The 20,000-nt window shown below is 37.0% G+C and overlaps 2 protein-coding genes and 5 non-coding genes across 11 annotated transcripts; 6 read left to right on the plus strand and 1 right to left on the minus strand.

The window, feature by feature from the left end:
* Positions 1-1,649: 1,649 nt before the first annotated feature.
* On the minus strand, positions 1,650-6,123 carry LOC122254680 (uncharacterized). Its single transcript, XM_043018492.2, has 3 exons — positions 5,358-6,123; positions 2,813-3,743; positions 1,650-2,019 (listed from the first exon to the last, which is right to left on the minus strand). Exons 1-3 carry the CDS (start codon positions 5,979-5,981, stop codon positions 1,862-1,864), a joined length of 1,713 nt encoding a protein of 570 aa, XP_042874426.2. The 5' UTR covers positions 5,982-6,123; the 3' UTR covers positions 1,650-1,861.
* A 1,040-nt stretch (positions 6,124-7,163) lies between these two features.
* Positions 7,164-18,495, plus strand: LOC122254692 (piggyBac transposable element-derived protein 4). 5 transcript variants are annotated; one of them, XM_086538716.1, is made up of 10 exons: positions 7,164-7,251; positions 10,603-10,652; positions 11,551-11,592; positions 11,785-11,825; positions 12,693-12,742; positions 13,578-13,627; positions 14,518-14,567; positions 15,787-15,836; positions 16,302-16,770; positions 16,900-18,495. In XM_086538716.1, the coding sequence occupies exon 10, from the start codon at positions 17,424-17,426 to the stop codon at positions 18,120-18,122; it is 699 nt and encodes a 232-aa protein (XP_086394842.1). In that variant the 5' UTR covers positions 7,164-7,251; positions 10,603-10,652; positions 11,551-11,592; positions 11,785-11,825; positions 12,693-12,742; positions 13,578-13,627; positions 14,518-14,567; positions 15,787-15,836; positions 16,302-16,770; positions 16,900-17,423; the 3' UTR covers positions 18,123-18,495. The 5 variants fall into 5 exon arrangements, with proteins under 5 accessions (XP_086394842.1, XP_086394845.1, XP_086394843.1 ...); XM_086538719.1 differs by lacking the exon at positions 14,518-14,567; XM_086538717.1 differs by lacking the exon at positions 13,578-13,627.
* Positions 11,260-11,470, plus strand: LOC122254746 (small nucleolar RNA SNORA53). Its single transcript, XR_006223364.2, has one exon. It is a non-coding gene; the product is annotated as a small nucleolar RNA SNORA53 (small nucleolar RNA).
* Positions 12,402-12,612, plus strand: LOC122254753 (small nucleolar RNA SNORA53). The gene has a single exon (XR_006223365.2). It is a non-coding gene; the product is annotated as a small nucleolar RNA SNORA53 (small nucleolar RNA).
* Positions 13,286-13,496, plus strand: LOC122254734 (small nucleolar RNA SNORA53). The gene has a single exon (XR_006223362.2). It is a non-coding gene; the product is annotated as a small nucleolar RNA SNORA53 (small nucleolar RNA).
* On the plus strand, positions 14,227-14,436 carry LOC122254740 (small nucleolar RNA SNORA53). Its single transcript, XR_006223363.2, has one exon. It is a non-coding gene; the product is annotated as a small nucleolar RNA SNORA53 (small nucleolar RNA).
* On the plus strand, positions 15,495-15,705 carry LOC122254756 (small nucleolar RNA SNORA53). The gene has a single exon (XR_006223366.2). It is a non-coding gene; the product is annotated as a small nucleolar RNA SNORA53 (small nucleolar RNA).
* Positions 18,496-20,000: the final 1,505 nt, after the last annotated feature.

A 20,000-nucleotide genomic window follows, 5' to 3' on the forward strand; every position in this document is an offset into this window, starting at 1 on the left:
TCCAAATATTATATATCTGTTAGACAACAAGACACAGTTCATTTAATCAACAGAGACAATGCTCTTCTCATTCTCCCTTCCTCTTCAGGACTTCTAAGTCCTTGTTGTACACCTCAGGTATGACAGGCCTAGATTATGTATGTCTGATGCCTAAATCTCCTTTGCCTTTCATCTGAAGTTTCTGGCCAAGTAATAAGGGCAGAGGGGTCACTCTGTTGGTCCTTTGTTTGTCCCACCATGGTCGCAATCTCGTTGTATAGTTGAAGACAAGAATCATGTTCCACTTTCTTTGAGGAGTTGAAGCTAGGTGATTGGGTGAAAAACGGGACCTTTTTTTTTTCCTTTATTAGTAAGCATGCACACACACACACTAGCACATTCTCTTTCTCTCTCTATCCTAGAAAAACAGGGGGAGTGATCATCTTCACACCATTGAGTCCACAAAAGTAAGATTAGCTTCCGTTAAATCAGTGGTTCTTAGCCTGTGGTCGAAAGAACCCCAGGAGTTCGGTAAAGGTCACACACACATCACACCCACACTCACACTCACGTACACTATAATATAGAGAAAGGGTTTGCAAGGGATATGTTAGTCTTCTTAGATCATGAGGAAAGAGCAATGCATAGATCTTTAACATAGATGAACCTACATTTGTTATTAAATGGAGGCTGGTCGTGGTGTTGATGTTAAATACCATCAGTGTCGGTAGAGAACCTACAGGTAAACCATTTTTCTGTTTCCACCAAAAGCTTTGTCCTTCATTTCAACAAATAATCTTAGGTATTGGTCAAAAGTAATTCAATTTAATGAACCCGTAGTAATTTTAATTGTTTTGTGCATAACATATATATGTATATATATTACATATGTATTATATATATATATTATATATGGATTACATATATATATATACACACACATGCACACAGATGTATTTATTTTTCATAGGATGCCATAAGTGTCAAATAGTAGTACCAAGATCCATGGCATGTGATGGATTCAAAATGTATTTTTTTTTTTGGTATTCCCTTAAACCCAGATTCTTTACCTGGCTTGAGTGTTTTTAGTTCTTCATCCAAAGTAAAGGGAAGGTATAATTTATTACTTATACTCATAGCTCTGTCCATCTCTTCACTTCCTTGTTATACCCTCTCCCTGTTTACGGGTTTGCCATTTATTAACCCTTTGTGGATGGGGGATAGATTTGCTTGCCCAGTCTCCAGGATGGGTTTTATTTCTGAGTAAGGCAGATTCACACAACATATATGGGTAGGTGCCATTAAAGGCTCTCTTCGAATGGTGTTAGAAGAAAGTGGTACCATCTAAGTTTTGAATTTTAGGTGAAATCCATTTTGCTTAATAGTATGGCAGTTATAGGAATTATGACTGCAATTGTCATCATCACTCACTCATTACTCTAGCACAATAAAATAACAGCGATCCAAAATTCCTGAACATCATGTACATCATGACACCTGTGTGATGACACCTTCCTGCAATGGGTCAACATACATGTATATATCTATACATAAAATATATAAATACAAATAAACATCATCCTTGTTATATGAATTATTGAGATCCTGTGTCATATACTTGTGGATAATTACTGATTGAGCAAGAGAGGTCATGAGAAAGGGACACTAAATCGTCTTTAGCTTTTATCTTATACATTGAAACATTTCATATGTCTACAATATCTACAAATTATAAACATATTTATAAATCTGTCGTAGCTGTAAAATTAATGTTAAACAAAAACTACTATTTTTGAAATGACTTATATATTTGTTTGAGAACCCTTTACAGTAAGTAAGCCGTTTCAAAGTGCATATTAGACAAAAAAAAGTTTTTCTAATGTCAGTATGTATCATATTGCCACTCTGAGTTCTCGTTGTCTTTCTTTGCTTCAGTCTTGATTTTGTGTTTCCGCTTCACCAGTCGTTCCTCTTTCTGTCGCTCCTTGCGTAAGATTTTGCGCTGCTCTGCTTCAGGTACACCCTCAGCTAACATCTCTCCTGTTGATGAACAGAAAGAAAGAAATAAGACCATTGTCTCTTATAATTATTCTCTCTCGCTCGCTCGCTTACTCACTCACTCACACTCAGAGAGCTTCCTAATAACTTTCCAAAAGAATAATGCATTTCAAACTGACTGCTATTGGTTTTATTTGTCAAGATTTGTAAGTGTATCTGTACCAATTTTGTTATATAAGCTGATAAACTAATTGTTGAAAGTAGTGTGAGTAATATAAATACCAAATAACTATATATGCAGATGTTATGCTCACATAATTTTAATGTACTTTTTATAATTATCATCACAATTGAATAACATAAGTGATATTATCAAAGTTACGATAATAATAATGATAGTTTTAATAGTAATAATAATAATAAAAGTAAACATCATGACTAATGATAATGAACATAATAATAATACATACAAAAATCACGCTTCTTATATTTCTGTCATCAAACATTCATCAACAATGTGAACATCATCATATATAAAAAAAAAAAAAAAAAAAAAAAAAATTATATATATATATATATATATATATATATATATATATATATAATAATAATAATAATAATAATAATATCCAGGGCCTACATCATGAAGGACTTAACCAGTCTAGGGTTTATACTCTTGAAAATAAAAGTATGGTATGTATAAAACCTTAGATCTAAAAACATATACCAATTTAAAGTAAATGATAATTGAAGAAAGCTATATTCATGAATGCTATATGACTTTGATATCAACTAATACTTCTGATCAGACACAAAATTCACAAGAGAAACGTACCTTTCAGTTTATTGAGTCGTTTCAGTCCTTTTCTTGAGACATAAAACCCGTCAGATTTCACAATATCGGGGTTATCGTTGTATGATATATTGAGGAATTTTGAAGGCTTCTTTGGCTTTGGATATTTCTCTTCCTGAAATGAATCCATATTAGGTTCTTGCCTGTAGACCATGTTCTGTGTCTCTTTGTGATAGGTAATACTATTATCTCGAGTAAAAGAGTCTGTTCCTTTCTCTGTATGCAAATCTTCAACAGCTGTCCCATCATCATCAAAGACAATTCTTTTTGCATTCCCCACTTTTTGGCAGGTAACTGTATTCACTCTCTCTTCGTCCATATCTTTGTTCTGGGTGTCGTCGTCAAAGATAATTTTTTTCCCAGTCGTGTCGTCGTCAAAGATAATTTTTTTCCCAGTCTCCCTTTCTTTGTAGGTGTCTTCAATCTCTCTTCTTTCATTTGTATTTGAAAAGCTGTCATCATCGAAGATAATTTTCTTCCCCGATGGAGGTTTATTTTCCATCTTATTAAATGTCTCTGGCTTGTATTCTCCATCATTTTCATAATGTTCAATATATTCCTCCCCATATCCCTTTAACTTGTTTTTGATCACATCCATTCTCAGTTGTCTGTGAGCATATCTGAGGAGCTTTTTTACCTTCTTCTGTACAACTGGATCTGTCATTTGCTCTGACTGATTTTCTCCATTCTTCGATGCACATATTTTTTTAACATTTGCGTCAAGCCAAGTCACAGCTGTTCTCTTGACCCAGACACCATGAAACTGCGTCATCGTCTCATTTTCTTCAAAGTTGATGGGGACTGCCGTCTTCTCTCTTTCCATGTTTTGAAGAGGCTTGCGGCTTTTAATGATATATGCTTTCAGTTCTTTACCTGCCTTTTGTCTGAAATTCCTGAATTTATTTTCCAGTTTCTGCAAAAAAGACAGAAAGAAACTGACATTACTGATTAACAAACTTGACAGGTATATACTAAAATAACAAGAAAATAAGATTCAAAAATGTTTAAATACAGATGGATATGTAATTACACACACACACATATAAATATACATAAATATGTATATAATATATACATATCATCTATTTTGTTATTCTTATTAATGCTAATTCTATTCTCATTAATAATGCTACCTAGAGCTGCTTCTGACAGAGAGGTGCCAGGTCATAACCCTCTCAGGGCAAGCGGAGAGCCAGCGTTCTCGCAACAGTAAGTCATTCTTGTCTGGCGACCAAAGTAATTTTTCTCCACGCACACCCCTCTAATCTTTGCTTCCACCAATAGCAGCTGAGCTTTGCGTCAACCAAGATATCTGACTTGAGTGAAATAACAGTAATGTGGCACTATTTGGAAAATTTACAATAATACCAAAGATGATAATGATACTAACAGAAATATAAACTTTTTCCTGAAAGTCTAAGGAATGGGTATTATAGGTGAGGTTAAGTAGGCCTACTAATTTACTCCTTGGTTACAGAGAGCTTGGAGAGCAATCTATGTAAATAAATATATAAATAATAACAACATATAATGGATAGTGCAGGTCTCTGGCATAAATGGGACAAAATAAAATTTGTACCCAATATCATTATCCTTAAAAAAAAAAAAGTTAGAAAACACCTGTCATTGGGACTCCTTGATATAATCACACTGGGTGTACTCTATCCAAATCCACCTCTAACCTGCTCTAATTTGCTATGAATGACCTGCAATCTGAAGTCTAACATGACAGTGTTATATTGCTAAACAATCAATATGGGCGCCAAACATTAGCAAAGGCTACATTCCAGCTAGATAGAGGTTGGACTACTTATTTCTTTTAATGGTACATTGCTATGGAGGACTTAAAGCTCTATCTCACTAGATTATGTGGTGGTTAGTTGGCCTTTGAAGCTTTCCCAAAGAGCATAGACTGGAAGCAGACATGAAAGGTCTTCTGATCCAGTCCTAAGTTCTATCTTGCTTCACCCCTGGCTAGGGCAAACATCAAACCTAAGCAAAGTTAGGTAGGTAATTGGTTAAGATTTTACAAACGAAATATGGCCGGAATTCATATTTTACACCGCAATTTCCCTGATCTACTTCATGCCCTCCCCTACTATCGGGACCCAGATTGTGGGCTTCAGGGGTGCAAGCGCTCATTAATTTCACTATATATGAATAGTAGAGGTTGAAAGGAATCCATCCATACTACTTGTGGTATTTCGTAACACGGCGTTGTCCAGAAAATTTACCTTAAATAATTATTTGTGCAGTAGAATGGCTGGTTTACATTGTCTGGCACGGTGCCATCATACTGGGTCTACGAACGACTCTACCTTTGCAGCAAATCATGCCATCCGCTGCTAATGGGTTAATACATGTAGTGCATGTTTGTTAGCCTTTGCCAGAATTTTAGTATTGCTTGATGAAGCTCTGCAATAAACAAATACCCCACATTACATAATATCATTAAACTAAATCCTAGACACTTCTTCTGATCTTCCGATTCATAACACATAAATCATAAAAATCATAAACATCATACCCGTCTCTTCTCTTCATCTTCTTCATTTTCTATGTCGTATTTCAGCTTCTCCAATATGGGCACAGCTTCCCGCTTCACCCATTTCTTGTCGTACTTCGTCATGATGGAATCCTCTCTGTACCAGATATCGTACCACATCTTCTTCTCCCCATTCTCATAGACCTTAAATTTCTGTCCATTGTCATCGTATATGACAGTACTACTCTTCTTTGACCCAGCCTCTTGTTCTTCATTGTCATTAGTCTCGAGCGATTTTTCCTTTTCTCGCTTTTCCTTTGCCTTTGGCCTCGAGTCCTCTTCAGGTATGGGATCAGGACTTGCTTGGAGGTCGAGATCGTTTTCATTATCTGTCCCTCTGTTGCGTTCCTTATTATCCTTGAAATAATCATTCTTTTTGTCTTTCCGTTTTCCGGTTCCTAACTCGAGACTCTCGCCGTCCTCGTTTTCCTTGTGTTTTCTCTGCTTTCTCTCTCCTCTCTTGTCATTGGTCTCTCCTTCTTCATCAAAAGCAGTCTCCTTTTTCCTCTTCTTCGCCTGTTTCTTCTTCTTCTTCCTCTCTCCATCCGTCACTTCGTCGTTCTCGTTTCTTATATCCGAGCGGCTCATTTCCTCGTGTGTTTCCATAATTCTCTGCTTTATCCTCCTCTATCTTCTTCTTCCTCCAATAAACCTCCAAGAACGTTTCCTTTTTAATTCCTCTAAGGCCTCGCGGGTGTCAGAAATTCACCATCTTCAGACCAAAACATTGGCACGTGTGGAAGGGGGCGCGAGCCTAAAACTATTAGCTTTGTTTTTTTTTCTGATCAAAAAGATATTTCGTTACTAATTACTAATGATATGTATGTATTTGTGTGTCTTTATTTCTCTATCTATTCTCATATAAAGATGTTGATTTATTCATGAAAGCACACACATTTGGTGATAAAGTATGCAAACAGCCTATCCAATTGATTGATAAATAGATATATACCAAATAAGATAGAAAAAAAAGCATATCTGAGTCATGAACGTGTGAAAAATGTGTTTCTCAATTGATCTTTACACCCAGTGACGTGTCCAGTGTCCACAACAAGGAACTCTACAACAGATTAATTGTTAAATATTACTACAAGAGAAGCTTATTATTATAATAAGAGAAGACTGGTTCACCAAACCCATCTTTCCTTCTAGTCATTAATGTATTGAGAATGTTATATTACTAAAAGATTCTCCGCCGATTGTCTAAAAGTTGTTTATCTGTAAATGTCATTCTCAAGAGTATTTAAAGATTGGATTATTAACAATAATTTTGCCCGAGATTTGACCTGTTGCTCGTATCACATTTAATATCAGGCATCTCAAGACATTACTGCATTTCTGAAGTGCTTGAATTGTGTTTTTTACATAGCAAAACATTAGCGAGAGGTCAGTGAAAAAAATATATCGCAATGTATTTAAAATTCATGTACTAAAATATTCAGTAAATATATGTGCCATACATATTACAGAATACAAACATATCAAATACATCCCTTCCAAAGATACCCATTTCAGAAACAACATCCCTTTTAAAAGAAAACACATTACAATAATACACACACACGCGCATATATATATATATATATATATATATATATATATATATATATATATATATATATATATATATATATATAATATATATATATATATATATATATATATATATATATATATATATATATATACACACGCAAGTAAACCTTAAAACACACGTATATATACAAGTAAACCTTAAAACTCGCAAAAATGTCATTTCAAATTTCCCGCCCTCGCTCCTGTACCCTTATGGTCGGCCATGTTGAAAAATTTCCTCCCACGCCGCACTCTCAGTCTCTCACCGGGTCTTCTGTCGCCCAAAGGCGGCTCAGAAACGGTATGGACTTAATATTCTAGCTCTCTTTTACATGCTGTGACTCTATATGTGTTTAATTACGTAAATACTGAGTTATGATGCGGGTTATCTTGAGGTTTAAGTTATAAGGTTTAACCTAAGCGTGTTCATGTTATTTTCGTAATTTTTAAGGTTTTATCTGCGCGACACGTGGGGTGCAGTAGTACAAACTAAGTGTCATTCCTATAATTACCTCGTGTAATTATAGGAAAGTTGACAGACTTGGTTATACACCGAAAATGTGATTTCTTTTATATTAGATTATCTTCGCCTTCTAGTAGGTGCCAATTGTAAATAGAATAGATTATGGCCTTATGTAGTGAATGCAATGATTGGTGTATTTTCAGAATAATGCTGCGTTATATATCACGAAAGTAGGATCAATGAATTTCTAGAATTAACTACTCCTATATAGTACATATGATCCGAGATTCCCCCTGTACCCTATGGTTGATATTGTATGAATATTATATGATTAATGTTATATGAATGATAATAATCCTTATGCCAAAAATATACCTTGTCTACTGTAAAGTAAAAATGTAAATGATATAGTTTCTGTAGGATCTCACCTGCATGTCATATCATGTGCATAGGGATTGCAGTTGCCTCCATGCTTATGTCATGACAAGAAGCAAATTATCGTGGACTATTTTCGTGCGTTGTTTTTGTGGCCTATTAGCTTACAAAACCCCAACTTCGCGACTAACCTAGGCTTAAGAATTGCCTTAGCCAAAGGCCCTTTTTCGTTGCATTTTGTGCTGCTTGTCTTGATATTTTATTGGAGTTTGTATGCATAGATTTTGGACTGGTTCTGTAATGCATTCATAACATATGGTGTGATATCACTTCATTAAAGTATTTCTGATGTGATATTAGAAGTTCTATCACATTTTACCATATATACACATTGTCCTCAAGGAATAGTTTTAGTTAATGACAATACAGTTTTTTCATCTGTGACATTTCTTGCACAACTTAAATAAAATATTTTATTTAGAAATATAGGACTCGCACAGCTCTTCATCGACTTTCATCCTGCATTGGTTTAACTGATATGCCATCTATTGGAAAAAAACATGATAGGATTTTTATTTGTCTGTAGATGACAAATAAGAGGACAAGCCATACATATGCACTTTATGGGGCTTACATTTTGGTAAATAAATGAATATATATAATATATAAGGTAAATTTTCCGAACAACGCCGCGTTACGAAATACCACAAGTGGTATCGATGGATTCCTCTCAACCTCTACTATTCATATATAGTGAAATTAATGAGCACTTGCACCCCTGAAGCCCACAATCTGGGTCCCTATAGTAGGGGAGGGCATGAAGTAGATCAGGGAAATTGCTGGGGAAAGTATGAATTCCGGCCTTATTTCGTATGCAAAATCTTAACCAATTACCTACCTAACTTTACTTAGGTGTGAAGTTTGCCCTAGCCAAGGGGGGGCTTCGCTACTTCGGTATCACGAAAACCTTAACCCAACTACCTACCTCACTTTCCCTAGTTTTGAAGTCCGCCTTTGCGAAGAGGGAGCTACGCCCCCCTGTGGATCTCCCCTATTCAGGGCACTTCATGATACTTATGATGCGTAATTAGTCCTGTAGATGAAAATGCCGCGACCACGAATAACCCTCACACTGTGCCATGATGACAGCAACTGAGTCTTTGCCTTATATATTCCTCAGGATAGGAAACTAGGACCGATGATGATGCGACCACTCAATAGAGGGCACTCTATAATTATACTGTAAACAATGGGAAATATTGCGCCATCTGTTGAGAGAACATACCAGCACATGCAGGTAATTCCTTGGGGGTTTCCAGTCCACAGCTTGCTACTATCCGTAAATACGTAAACACAGCCATGTTTAAATTTCAGGGCGAGGATGGTGGATTTGGGATATCTTGCCCAAGGTATGTTGCACGAAGTGCCCTAAGAAGGGGGGGTCCAGGGGATTGGCTAGGGATTAATTCAAAACTAGGCAAAGTTAGGTAGGTCATTGGGTTAAGATTTTGCACACGAAATATGCCCCGAAGTAGGACGAGGTAGCACGAAGTGCCTTAAAAAAAGAGACCCAGATTGTGGGCTCCAGAGGTGCAAGCGCTCATTAATTTCACTCTATATGAAAAGTAGAGGTTGAGAGGAATCCATCGATACCACTTTTGTGGTATTTTGTAACGTGGCGTTGTTTGGAAAATTTACCAAATCTTTTGCATGTAATGTCAGTGCATATCCTGTGTCGCCAATGTATATTCTGTACTGAAAGCAATAACAAAAACACACAAGTCCTCTTGATAAAACAACTGGCTCACAGCTCATATATAGCTCATCTACAGATGAACTGAACATTACTAAAGTGTATTTTTCCCATAGATGGCTCTTTTCCAAACAAGTGCATATCAGTTAAGACAAGAACATGTCAGTCAATTATTCATCAATGCTGAAGGAAGGATAAAAGATTATATTTCTATTTGAATTAACTTCTCTATTCTCATATTATGGAAGCATAGATAATGCAAGGTAAAAAATATGTTGGATCTTGTCCAACATACTTGCTGATTCCATAATTTAATTGTAAAATGTCTGCGAACCAACACAACCATTGTCATAGCTTAACATTTTTATTTTTCCCTAAGGGAAGGTTGGTCTCTCTAGGCAGGGGTCCCTGTTTCATTAAACCTCCTGAACCCCCTTTTGCTCTGCCACCGAACAAGTCCTGTTGTTGCCGAGGCCTCTGCACCTTGGTGCTCTGGTAAAAGCCAACAAAACTTTTAACCTGTGAATCCTAGGAAGATAGAGCTTAGGCTGTTTGCCTATATTATAACAAATCTCGGAATTTCCCTGATCTACTTCATGCCCTCCCCTACTATCGGGACCCAGATTGTGGGGTCTAGAGGTGGAATCATGCATTATTTCCACGAGATTGAGAGGAATCCATTGATACCACTTTTATGGTATTTATTGAAGCAGTGTTATTCAGAAAATTTACCCAAATCTCTAGTGAAGTCAACAATATCTATTGTGCCAGAAAAAATTTTGAAACTTTGTTGGCAAGGGCATGAAGTACATTCAATAGATCCACATGAAGGGGCTCTTGCCCCCTAACTTTTCTGGTTAGGTATTGCCGGGAAAGGAGTCATTGATGTGCAAGACAACTGCATTTCCTTCTAATTGCTAAAGCTCCCTAAACAGTATTATGATTATATTAGAGGGATAGGCAATTGTTGGGGACAATATTAGATGCAAAGCAATTTTTTTGAACTGGATTCAGCATTAAATTGAAATGCAGTACAATAACATGAAATTCTTACATTCTAGATGGCTGGAAACTGTTTGGCTTTGCACGGTAGAATGCCAGCTATAAGCAGGTGAGTTCTTATTTATTTTTTACTTTTGCTCTATCTATTATTTGAATTGTAGTTGAATATTTTTATAGGGTGATATTGCTGTTGTAAAGAATGTCCAATTTGTCAGTGGTACTTAATAGTGAAAAGTTATGTTAAATGATTTATAAATGAAGACCATTTTTCATAGATATTTGTACTTCACATAGACAATTTTAACCCATTAACACTGGCGCAGATATATCTATACCTGGACATTTTTGGGGTATTTTGATATGTGCATTGGCTTTTTGTTCACCGAGTGGTGGAGTGGTGGGCAGTGCTATGCGCCTGATCATCCAGTATGCCAGCCATACAAAAATCCATGACATGACATTGCATCCCTGGCGAGAACCAACCAAGCCATGTGGTGATATCACTTCATGACGTTTGCAAGTTATTTCTGATTTGTTGTTTCATCTATGCAACTCCTTAGTTATTCAATTTTTTTGAATGACTTCCTTCTATTTGTAATACCTATAAAATCAAATCTGAGTAGTTCTTTCTTAAAATGGACATTAAAGAAAAAGAAGCTACAGTATTTATGAATAAATGTTTCTTATATATAGTAGAAATACACATGGAAAAATGAAGCACGTTCCTTAGATCCACCTGACGGGGCTCTTGCCCACCAACTTTTCCGGTTGGGTATCGTCGGTGAATGAGTCATTGGCGTGCAAGACGACTGCACCTCCTCCTGCTTGCTGAGCCTCCCTAAGCACACCTTGCTAGATCACTCTGGCTGGAAGTCCTTGTTGACTGTTGTGATTATGTTAGGGGGATAGGCAGGTGTTGGGGACAATATTAGATGCAAAGCAGTTTTGAAAATGGATTCAGTATTACAGAAAATAGCAGTACATTTACTTGGCATTATTCTTTCCAGATGGCTGGAAACCATTTGCAGCAGAATGTGAGCAATAAGCAGGTGAGTTTTTACTTATTTTACTTTTGCTTATTTATAGTACTTGAATTCTTGTTGAATGTTATTTTTAAATAGTGATTTTGCAGTTGAGAATGATTGGCCTAGTTTGTTTGTTACACCTTAGTGTAACAGAGACAAGTTGGATCCAGTATTAAGCAGAATTGCAGTACATTTACCTGGCATTATCCTTTCCAGATGGCTGGAAACCATTAAGCAATAATGTGAGCAGTAAGCAGGTGAGTTTTTACTGATTTCAAGTTTGCTCTATCTACAGTTCTTTGACGAATGTTATTTTTATATATTGATATTGCTATTTAGAATAACACTAACACCAGCACCAACACCATTTTTGGCCTTGGTTAGAGACTGTTATTTCCTATTTCCTATTTGTTAATGCCAAGGTGGTGTGAAAAATGGCCGATGTATCCTTCAAACTTTGCTTTTGTGATGAACATATTTCTGAAATTTACTAGACACATTGTGGCTGAAGCAGAGTTCTCTCTTTGGAGGAATATAGATACATGGAGCTTAGGGCAGGGTTTTACAAGGTTTAGGGATGATAGTCATGAAAGAAATGTTTGAAGATAATAATAGTAATTTCCTTTGCTTTCTAGTCAGAGTAATTAAGAAATAATATTTACTGACCTAAAACAGATTAGCCAATTTTTTTTAGAACATTATGATTATTCCAGTTTTTCACTATTATATATAAGTGAAAAGTTAATGAAACAGTATTTATGTGAATGATGGCTATTATTTCCTACTTCATTAAAAATCATATTGAAAATATTGATAGAGAAGGAAAGACATGAAGCACGTTCCTTAGATCCACCTGACGGGGCTCTTGCCCACCAACTTTTCCGGTTGGGTATCGTCGGTGAATGAGTCATTGACGTGCGAGACGACTGCACCTCCTCCTGTCTGCCGAGCCTCCCTAAGCACACCTTGCTGGATCAGTCTGGCTGGAAGTCTTTTTTGACTGTTGTGATTATGTTAGGGAGATAGGCAGGTGTTGGGGACAATATTAGATGCAAAGCATTTTTGACAGTGGATTCATGTCAAATTGAAATGCAGTACAATAACATGAAAATCTTATTTTCCAGGTGGCTGGAAACTGTTTGGCTATGCACGGTAGAATGCCAGCTATAAGCAGGTGAGCTTTTATTTATTTTACTTTTTACTTTATATCTATAATGCTTGAATTACAGTTGAATGATTTTATATAGTAATACTGCTGTTGAAAAGATGTTCAGTTTGTCATTAGTACTCATAAGTGAAAAAGGATGACCATTTTTCATAAATGTTTGATGTTCACATAGATAATTACATTGGGGTGTTTCGAAATGTGTAGTCCACTAGCTATTAGTCCTTTGAGGTTTCTGCCAGCCATACAAAAAGCCATGACATGATATTGCATCCCTGGTGGGAACCAACCAAGACATGATGCATGATGTGATATCATGTCATGAAAATGGACAGTATAACTTTATAAACCTTTAGGGAAGTTATTTCTTTATTATAAGTTTTCATTTATATAATTTAGATATTCACATTTTGAATTATTTACTTTATAATACTTAAAATTCTTAAAATGGGCATAAAAGAAAGAGAAGCTACAGTATTTTTTAATAAAGGTTGCTTCTTGTACATAGTTGAAATACACATTGAAAATGTTGCTAGAGCAGGAAAGACATGAAGCACGTTCCTTAGATCCACCTGACGGGGCTCTTGCCCACCAACTTTTCCGGTTGGGTATCGTCGGTGAATGAGTCATTGACGTGCGAGACGACTGTACCTCCTTCTGCTTGCCAAGCCTCCCTAAGCACACCTTGCTGGATCACTCTGGCTGGAAGTCTTTTTTGACTGTTGTGATCATGTTAGGGGGATAGGCAGGTGTTGGGGACAATATTAGATGCAAAGCATTTTTGAAAGTAGAGTCAGCATTAAATTGAAATGCAGTACAATAACATGAAAATCTTACTTTCCAGATGGCTGGAAGCTGTTTGGTTATGCACGGTAGAATGCCAGTTATAAGCAGGTGAGTTTTTATTTTATTTTTTTGTTTTATCAATAGTACTTGAATGATTTTATATAGTAATACTGCTGTTGAAAAGAATTAGTCCAGTTTGTCAGTAGTACTCATTAGTGAAAAGGGATGACCATTTTTCATAAATGTTTGAAGTTCACATAGATAATGTTAACCTATTAACAATGGGACAGATTAATCTCTACCTGGACATTATGTTTGGGTGTTTTGAAATGTGCATTCCTATTGCCACTGGATATTAGTCCTCTGAGGTTTCTGCCAGCTGCTATGCGTCTGATCACCCAGTGTGCCAGCCATACAAAAAGCCATGACATATTGCATCCCTGGCAGGAACCAACCAAGACATGATGTGATATCACTTCATGGTGGTGGCAAGTTATCTGTTTTGTAATTTTTTTTATCTATGCAACTCCTTAGATATTCAGATTTTTTCAATGAGTTACTTCTATTTATAATACCTATAAAAGAAAATCAGAGGAATCCTTTCTTAAAATGGACATTAGAGAAAAAGAAGCTACAGTATTTATGAATAAAAGTTTCTTATAGTCAAAATACACATTGAAAATATTGATAGAAAAGGAAAGACATGAAGCACGTTCCTTAGATCCACCTGACGGGGCTCTTGCCCACCAACTTTTCGGTTGGGTATCGTCGGTGAATGAGTCATTGGCGTGCAAGACGACTGTACCTCCTTCTGCTTGCCAAGCCTCCCTAAGCACACCTTGCTAGATCAGTCTGGCTGGAAGTCTTTTTTGACTGTTGTGATCATGTTAGGGGGATAGGCAGGTGTTGGGGACAATATTAGATGCAAAGCATTTTTGAAAGTGGAATCGGCATTAAATTGAAATGCAGTAAATTAACATGAAATTGTTATTTTCCAGATTGCTGGAAACCATTTTGCAATGCACAGTAGAATGTGAGAATTGAGGATGTGAGTATTTATTTTTTTACTTTTTATCTATATTACTTGAATTGTAGTTGAATGTTATTTTTATATTGTGATATTGCTGTTGATAATAGTTGTCAATGGTACTCATTAGTGAAGAATGAAGTGGTGCATGATTTATGAATGAAAATTTTTCATAGATATTTGTAAATCACATAGATAATATTAGAAAGCAGTGACATTGTACAGTATAATTTTATAAACATTTAAGGAAGTTTCTGTATCATATATTTGTATCTATAGAACCTCTTAAATATTCAGATTTTTTTTAATGAGTTGCTTTTATTAATAATAACCTATGATAGAAAACCAAGAAGTTCATTATTAACCCATTGCAGATGGGGATAGAGGATGGGTTTTCTTTCAGAGCAAGGCAGCATCACACAATTTGCCTTAGCTTTTCTCGCTCTTTCAGTCACTCATTGTAAGACTATTGCCATTTTTGTTTTGATTTTTGTTTTATTGTGATTTTGTGGATTTATATATGCATATCATGGGCGTTATCAACCTTGCAGTAGACTAAAATTGTAGTCTAGAGTCTGTATTGGCTTATTATTTTTTATACTCGGTGTGAGATAAGTATTGCTATTTTATGGCAGAACAGAGAGCAACTTTATTTTTTCGTATTTGTGTTGTGAACAAATACAAAATGTAAAAACATCCACAATGAAGGTAACATGAAGTAGGGAAGAGGAAAGAAACCTGTGCATGACGGAGTTCCACAGCGTAAGGCATCCCAACTAGAACAGGCACATAGTAGAGACTGGTCATGTTTTAAGTCACCAAAGCTTCTGCACCATGTATGTCATGACACCCGTCCACAATGTTTAATGGACATTAGAGAAAAAGAAGCTAGTATTTATGAATAAAGGTTGCTTTTCATACATAGTTGAAGTACATGTTGAAAAATGAAGCACGTTCCTTAGATCCACCTGACGGGGCTCTTGCCCACCAACTTTTCCGGTTGGGTATCGTCGGTGAATGAGTCATTGACGTGCAAGACGACTGCACCTCCTTCTGTCTGCCGAGCCTCCCTAAGCACACCTTGCTAGATCACTCTGGCTGGAAGTCGTTTTTGACTGTTGTGATTATGTTAGGGAGATAGGCAGGTGTTGGGGACAATATTAGATGCAAAGCATTTTTGAAAGTGGAATCAGCATTAAATTGAAATGCAGTACATTAACATGAAATTGTTATTTTCCAGATGGCTGTAAACTGTTTGGCTATGCACAGTAGAATGCCAGCTATAAGCAGGTGAGTTTTTATTTGTTTTACTTTTTACTCTATCTATAATGCTTGAATCATAGTTGAAGGATATTATATAGTGATACTGCAGTTGAAAAGAATAGTCAAGTTTGTCAGTACTCATAAGTGACCATTTTTCATAAATGTTTGATGTTCCCATATATAATGATTACCCATTAACAATGGGGCAGAATAATCTCTACCTGGACATTATGTTTGGGTATTTTGAAATGTGCAGTCCTATTGCCACTGGCTATTATTCCTCTGGTCGATATTCCGGGCGGTACAAACCTCGTACCACCACCACCTCGGCCACCATAAGTGCGAAAACGTGTCTTTTTGACATTGTTTTTTTTTGTTATCAATTTTTTGAAGTGACGTCACATCTGTTCACGTCACTTTCGGTGACGTCACAACCCGCGTCACCGGAAACTACGTCACTCCGATGACCTGATTCATCAATTACTTCCACAGAGCAACCTGTCACTCTCCACCTCTTCGGAGGATGACCCTCCGCAGGTGTCCAGCACTCTGAAGAGGCCCCGGCCCGGGCCATCCCACCTTCCCGACGACTTCCGTGACCTTCCACACGCCTGACCTCTGACTGTGTTTGACTATTCTTGGTGCGACGAGGACAGCGATGACGATTCTGATTATCGTCCTCGCAGACGGCAGTCAGAGGAAGAGGACGAGCAGGAAGACTACGTCGGGCTGGTGGATACCACGCTGGAGAGCGACGAGCCGCTTTCTGCCTACGTTGCTCGTAGGCGGAGCCGGAACGAGCCGAAAACACCCTATTTCGTTTGGAGGAAGAGGGAGAACTTCCCATGGAAGCACGTGTTTGCGGCCCATCCTGGGGTCAAGGCCGACCTTGAGATCTGGAGATCTTCAGGTGTTTGTTCCCTGAAGATCTCCTCTCCCACATCATCACGGAGACCAACTTGTAAGTATTCATCATCATTTACTCACCTTTTGCTCTATATTGTTACATACTTATTTTGTGTACAGTATATGTCCTGCCTCAGACAGAGTTGGAATTGTTTTATATATGTTTGCTTTTTCTCTTTTGCAGGTATGCTGAGACACACCCTCCTCCCTCCTCATCCCATATGAGGAAGTGGACTCCACTGTCCAGGGAGGAGTTCTCTGCCTACTTGGGTCTCCATGTGAACATGGGGTTGCAGCCCCGGTTCAACTACCGCGACTACTGGTCTCAAGATGAGCACCTGCGGTCGTACCTCTACACAGACGTGATGGCACGGGATCGCTTCGACCACCTCACCAACCACCTCCATTTTTTGCTTTTGGAGGAGGGTGAGGGGGTCCCCGCGGATCGTCTGTGGAAGTTACGGCCGGTGATCGACTCCCTGGATTCGACCTTCAAGACCACCCTCATGCCCGACAAGGACATCGCTATCGATAAGTCCTTGTGGGCGCTTGGGATTCATCACCTTCAACCCAACGAAGAGGGCGCGGTTCGGGTTGAAGGTATACAAGCTGTGTGCCTCCACGGGCCCGTCGTCCGGATACACGTCGTGTTTCCGGATCTACACGGGCCAGGACCGTGGAGACGTACCAGCTGGGACGAAGGTCGTCATGGAGCTGATGGAGAGGAGTGACAGTTTGGGGAGGGGTTACAGTGTCTTTGTTGACAATTGGTATACCTCCCCCACTCTTTTCCACATGCTCCAGGAAAGGCGGATGAATACGGTGGGGACAGCACGCATCAACAGGAAGTGGATGCCGAAGGACTTCACCGCACTGAGAAAGGGCGAGATGGACTACAGGAGTACACCTACGGGCATGTTCTGTGTACAGTGGCATGGCCGTAAGGTTGTCACCGTACTCTCTACGGTTCATGGAGCCACGGTCGAAGGAGACGGAAAGCCCCACGCCATTCTTGACTACAACGTCGGGATGAAGGGCGTGGACGTAGGTGACCAGCTTTCCGCCTCTTACCCCACCACTCGGAGGTCGAGGGTGTGGTACAGGAAGGTGTTCTTCCTGTTCGACCTAGCGATCGTCAATGCCTTCGCCGTTCATCGGACACTTGGCGGCCGGAATTCCCAGAAGGAGTTCCGGTTGAAGCTGGGGAAACTGCTCATCGGTGGTTACAGGTATGGTAACGCGCCGATGACCAGGAGGTCAACGAGGGCGGTCTACCAGGCCAGCTTCCGCCAGAGACGAGGGCTAGACGACCGCATTCTCAGCAACCCGCCTTGCCAGGGAGTCGGCTTTGATGTCGCGTGTGTTCCCGTCGGGGAATACCGCGAAGGACCAGGACGCGGTGCATAACCTGTGGCGTGGGGTTATGCCAGTAAGACTGTTTTGACGAGTGGCACGACTTCGTCTGAAGTCGTGCCACTCGTCAGGGTAGTCGTTGTATAAAAAGTACATATGCTTTATGCACCTTCTCATTCTACATATGTTTATGTAGTTTTTATACATGTTTCTATATATATGTTTATTATTGTATATACATTGTACATATGCTTATGTACTTCTTGTTGTTTCTACATGTTTTTATGTAGTTTCTCTCTCATTTTTATATACTTGTTTGTGTATATGTCTATTATTGTATATACATTGTACATATGCTTATGTACTAGTTATTTCTACATGTTTTATTATGTAGTTTTTGTTTTTCAACAATAAACTTTATTTTTTCCATAATTTCTCATTTTCCCCCATAAACATAGCAGAAATTGTAAAACTTGCCTTGAAAACATTTTTCGTAATATTTCTCCTTTTCTCTCATGATTACGTGGCATTGGTACTCCACACATCGAAGATGGATACATAAGAAAGCAGAATGAACTCAGAACTCAAACTTATAACCAATAAAACAGTGCGATCTTGTAAAATAGTAAAACTTGCCTTGTAACTATTTTCGTTTTTTCTCCTTTTTATCTCATATTTACGTATCACAGGTAATCACACAAATCGAAGATAAATACATAAGAGAGACGAATGAACTCTATACTCAAACTTATAGCCCATAAAACCTAGTTCGAGCTTGTATTATGGCTGAGAAAGGAAGTTGAAAGTCGTGTTTCATTCCATATCATTTTTATAAAAATCGGCCATAAACTTGGGAAATCAGAAACAATGGGCCAAATATTGTCCGCGCGCGTCGAGCACAGCGCGGCAGCTGGAAGTCTTTTGACTGTTGTGATTATGTTAGGGGGATAGGCAGGTGTTGGGAACAATATTAGATGCAAAGCAATTTTGAAAGTGGATTCAGCATTGAATTAAACTTGAATAGTACTTGAATTCTTGTTGAAGATTATTTTTATATAATCTTAATTATGAGAATTATTTGCCCAGTTTGCCAGTAGTACACATAAGTGAAAAATGAAAAACAGTTCCTGAATTGAAGGCTATTTTTCATTGAAAATTTAATTTAAAGGGATAGACAAGTGTTGGTGGATATTTGATGCAATGCATTTTTGAAACCTGATTAAGCATCAGATTGAATTGCAGTACATAAAATGGATGGAAACCATGTTAGGATGCACAGTATAAGGAGCAATAAGCAGGTGAATATATTTGTTTATTTATTATTATTATTATTATTATTATTATTATTATTATTATTATCATTATCATTATCATTATCATTATCATTATCATTATCATTATCATTATCATTATCATTATCATTATCATTATCATTATCATTATCATTATCGTTAACATTATCATTACATTGTCATTATCATTATCCTCATTATTACCATTATCATTATTATCATTATCATTATCATTATTTTTTCATTTCCATTGTTATTATTATAATTATTATTATTATTATTTTTATTTTTATGTTATTTTTTTTTATTTTTATTTTTATTTCTATTTCTATTTCTATTTCTATTTCTATTTTATTTTATTTTATTTTATTTTTATTTTATTTTTATTTTATTTTTATTTTATTTTATATTTTATTTTATTTATTTTATTTTTATTTTATTTTATTTTCTTTTATTTTATTTGTTTATTATTTTTTATTTTTTATTTTTATTTTGTATTTATTTTATTTATTTATTTTATTTATTTTTATTTTTATTATATTTTTATTATTATCATTTTTATTATCTATTCTATTTATTTGTTTATTTTATTTTATTTTTTAATTATTTATCTATTCATTATTTTTATTATTTATTTTTA

Source organism: Penaeus japonicus, unplaced genomic scaffold, assembly GCF_977035675.1.
Source record: "Penaeus japonicus unplaced genomic scaffold, GWHDUDI00000001_assembly GWHDUDI00000007, whole genome shotgun sequence".
NCBI classification, from domain to species: Eukaryota; Metazoa; Arthropoda; class Malacostraca; order Decapoda; family Penaeidae; genus Penaeus; species Penaeus japonicus.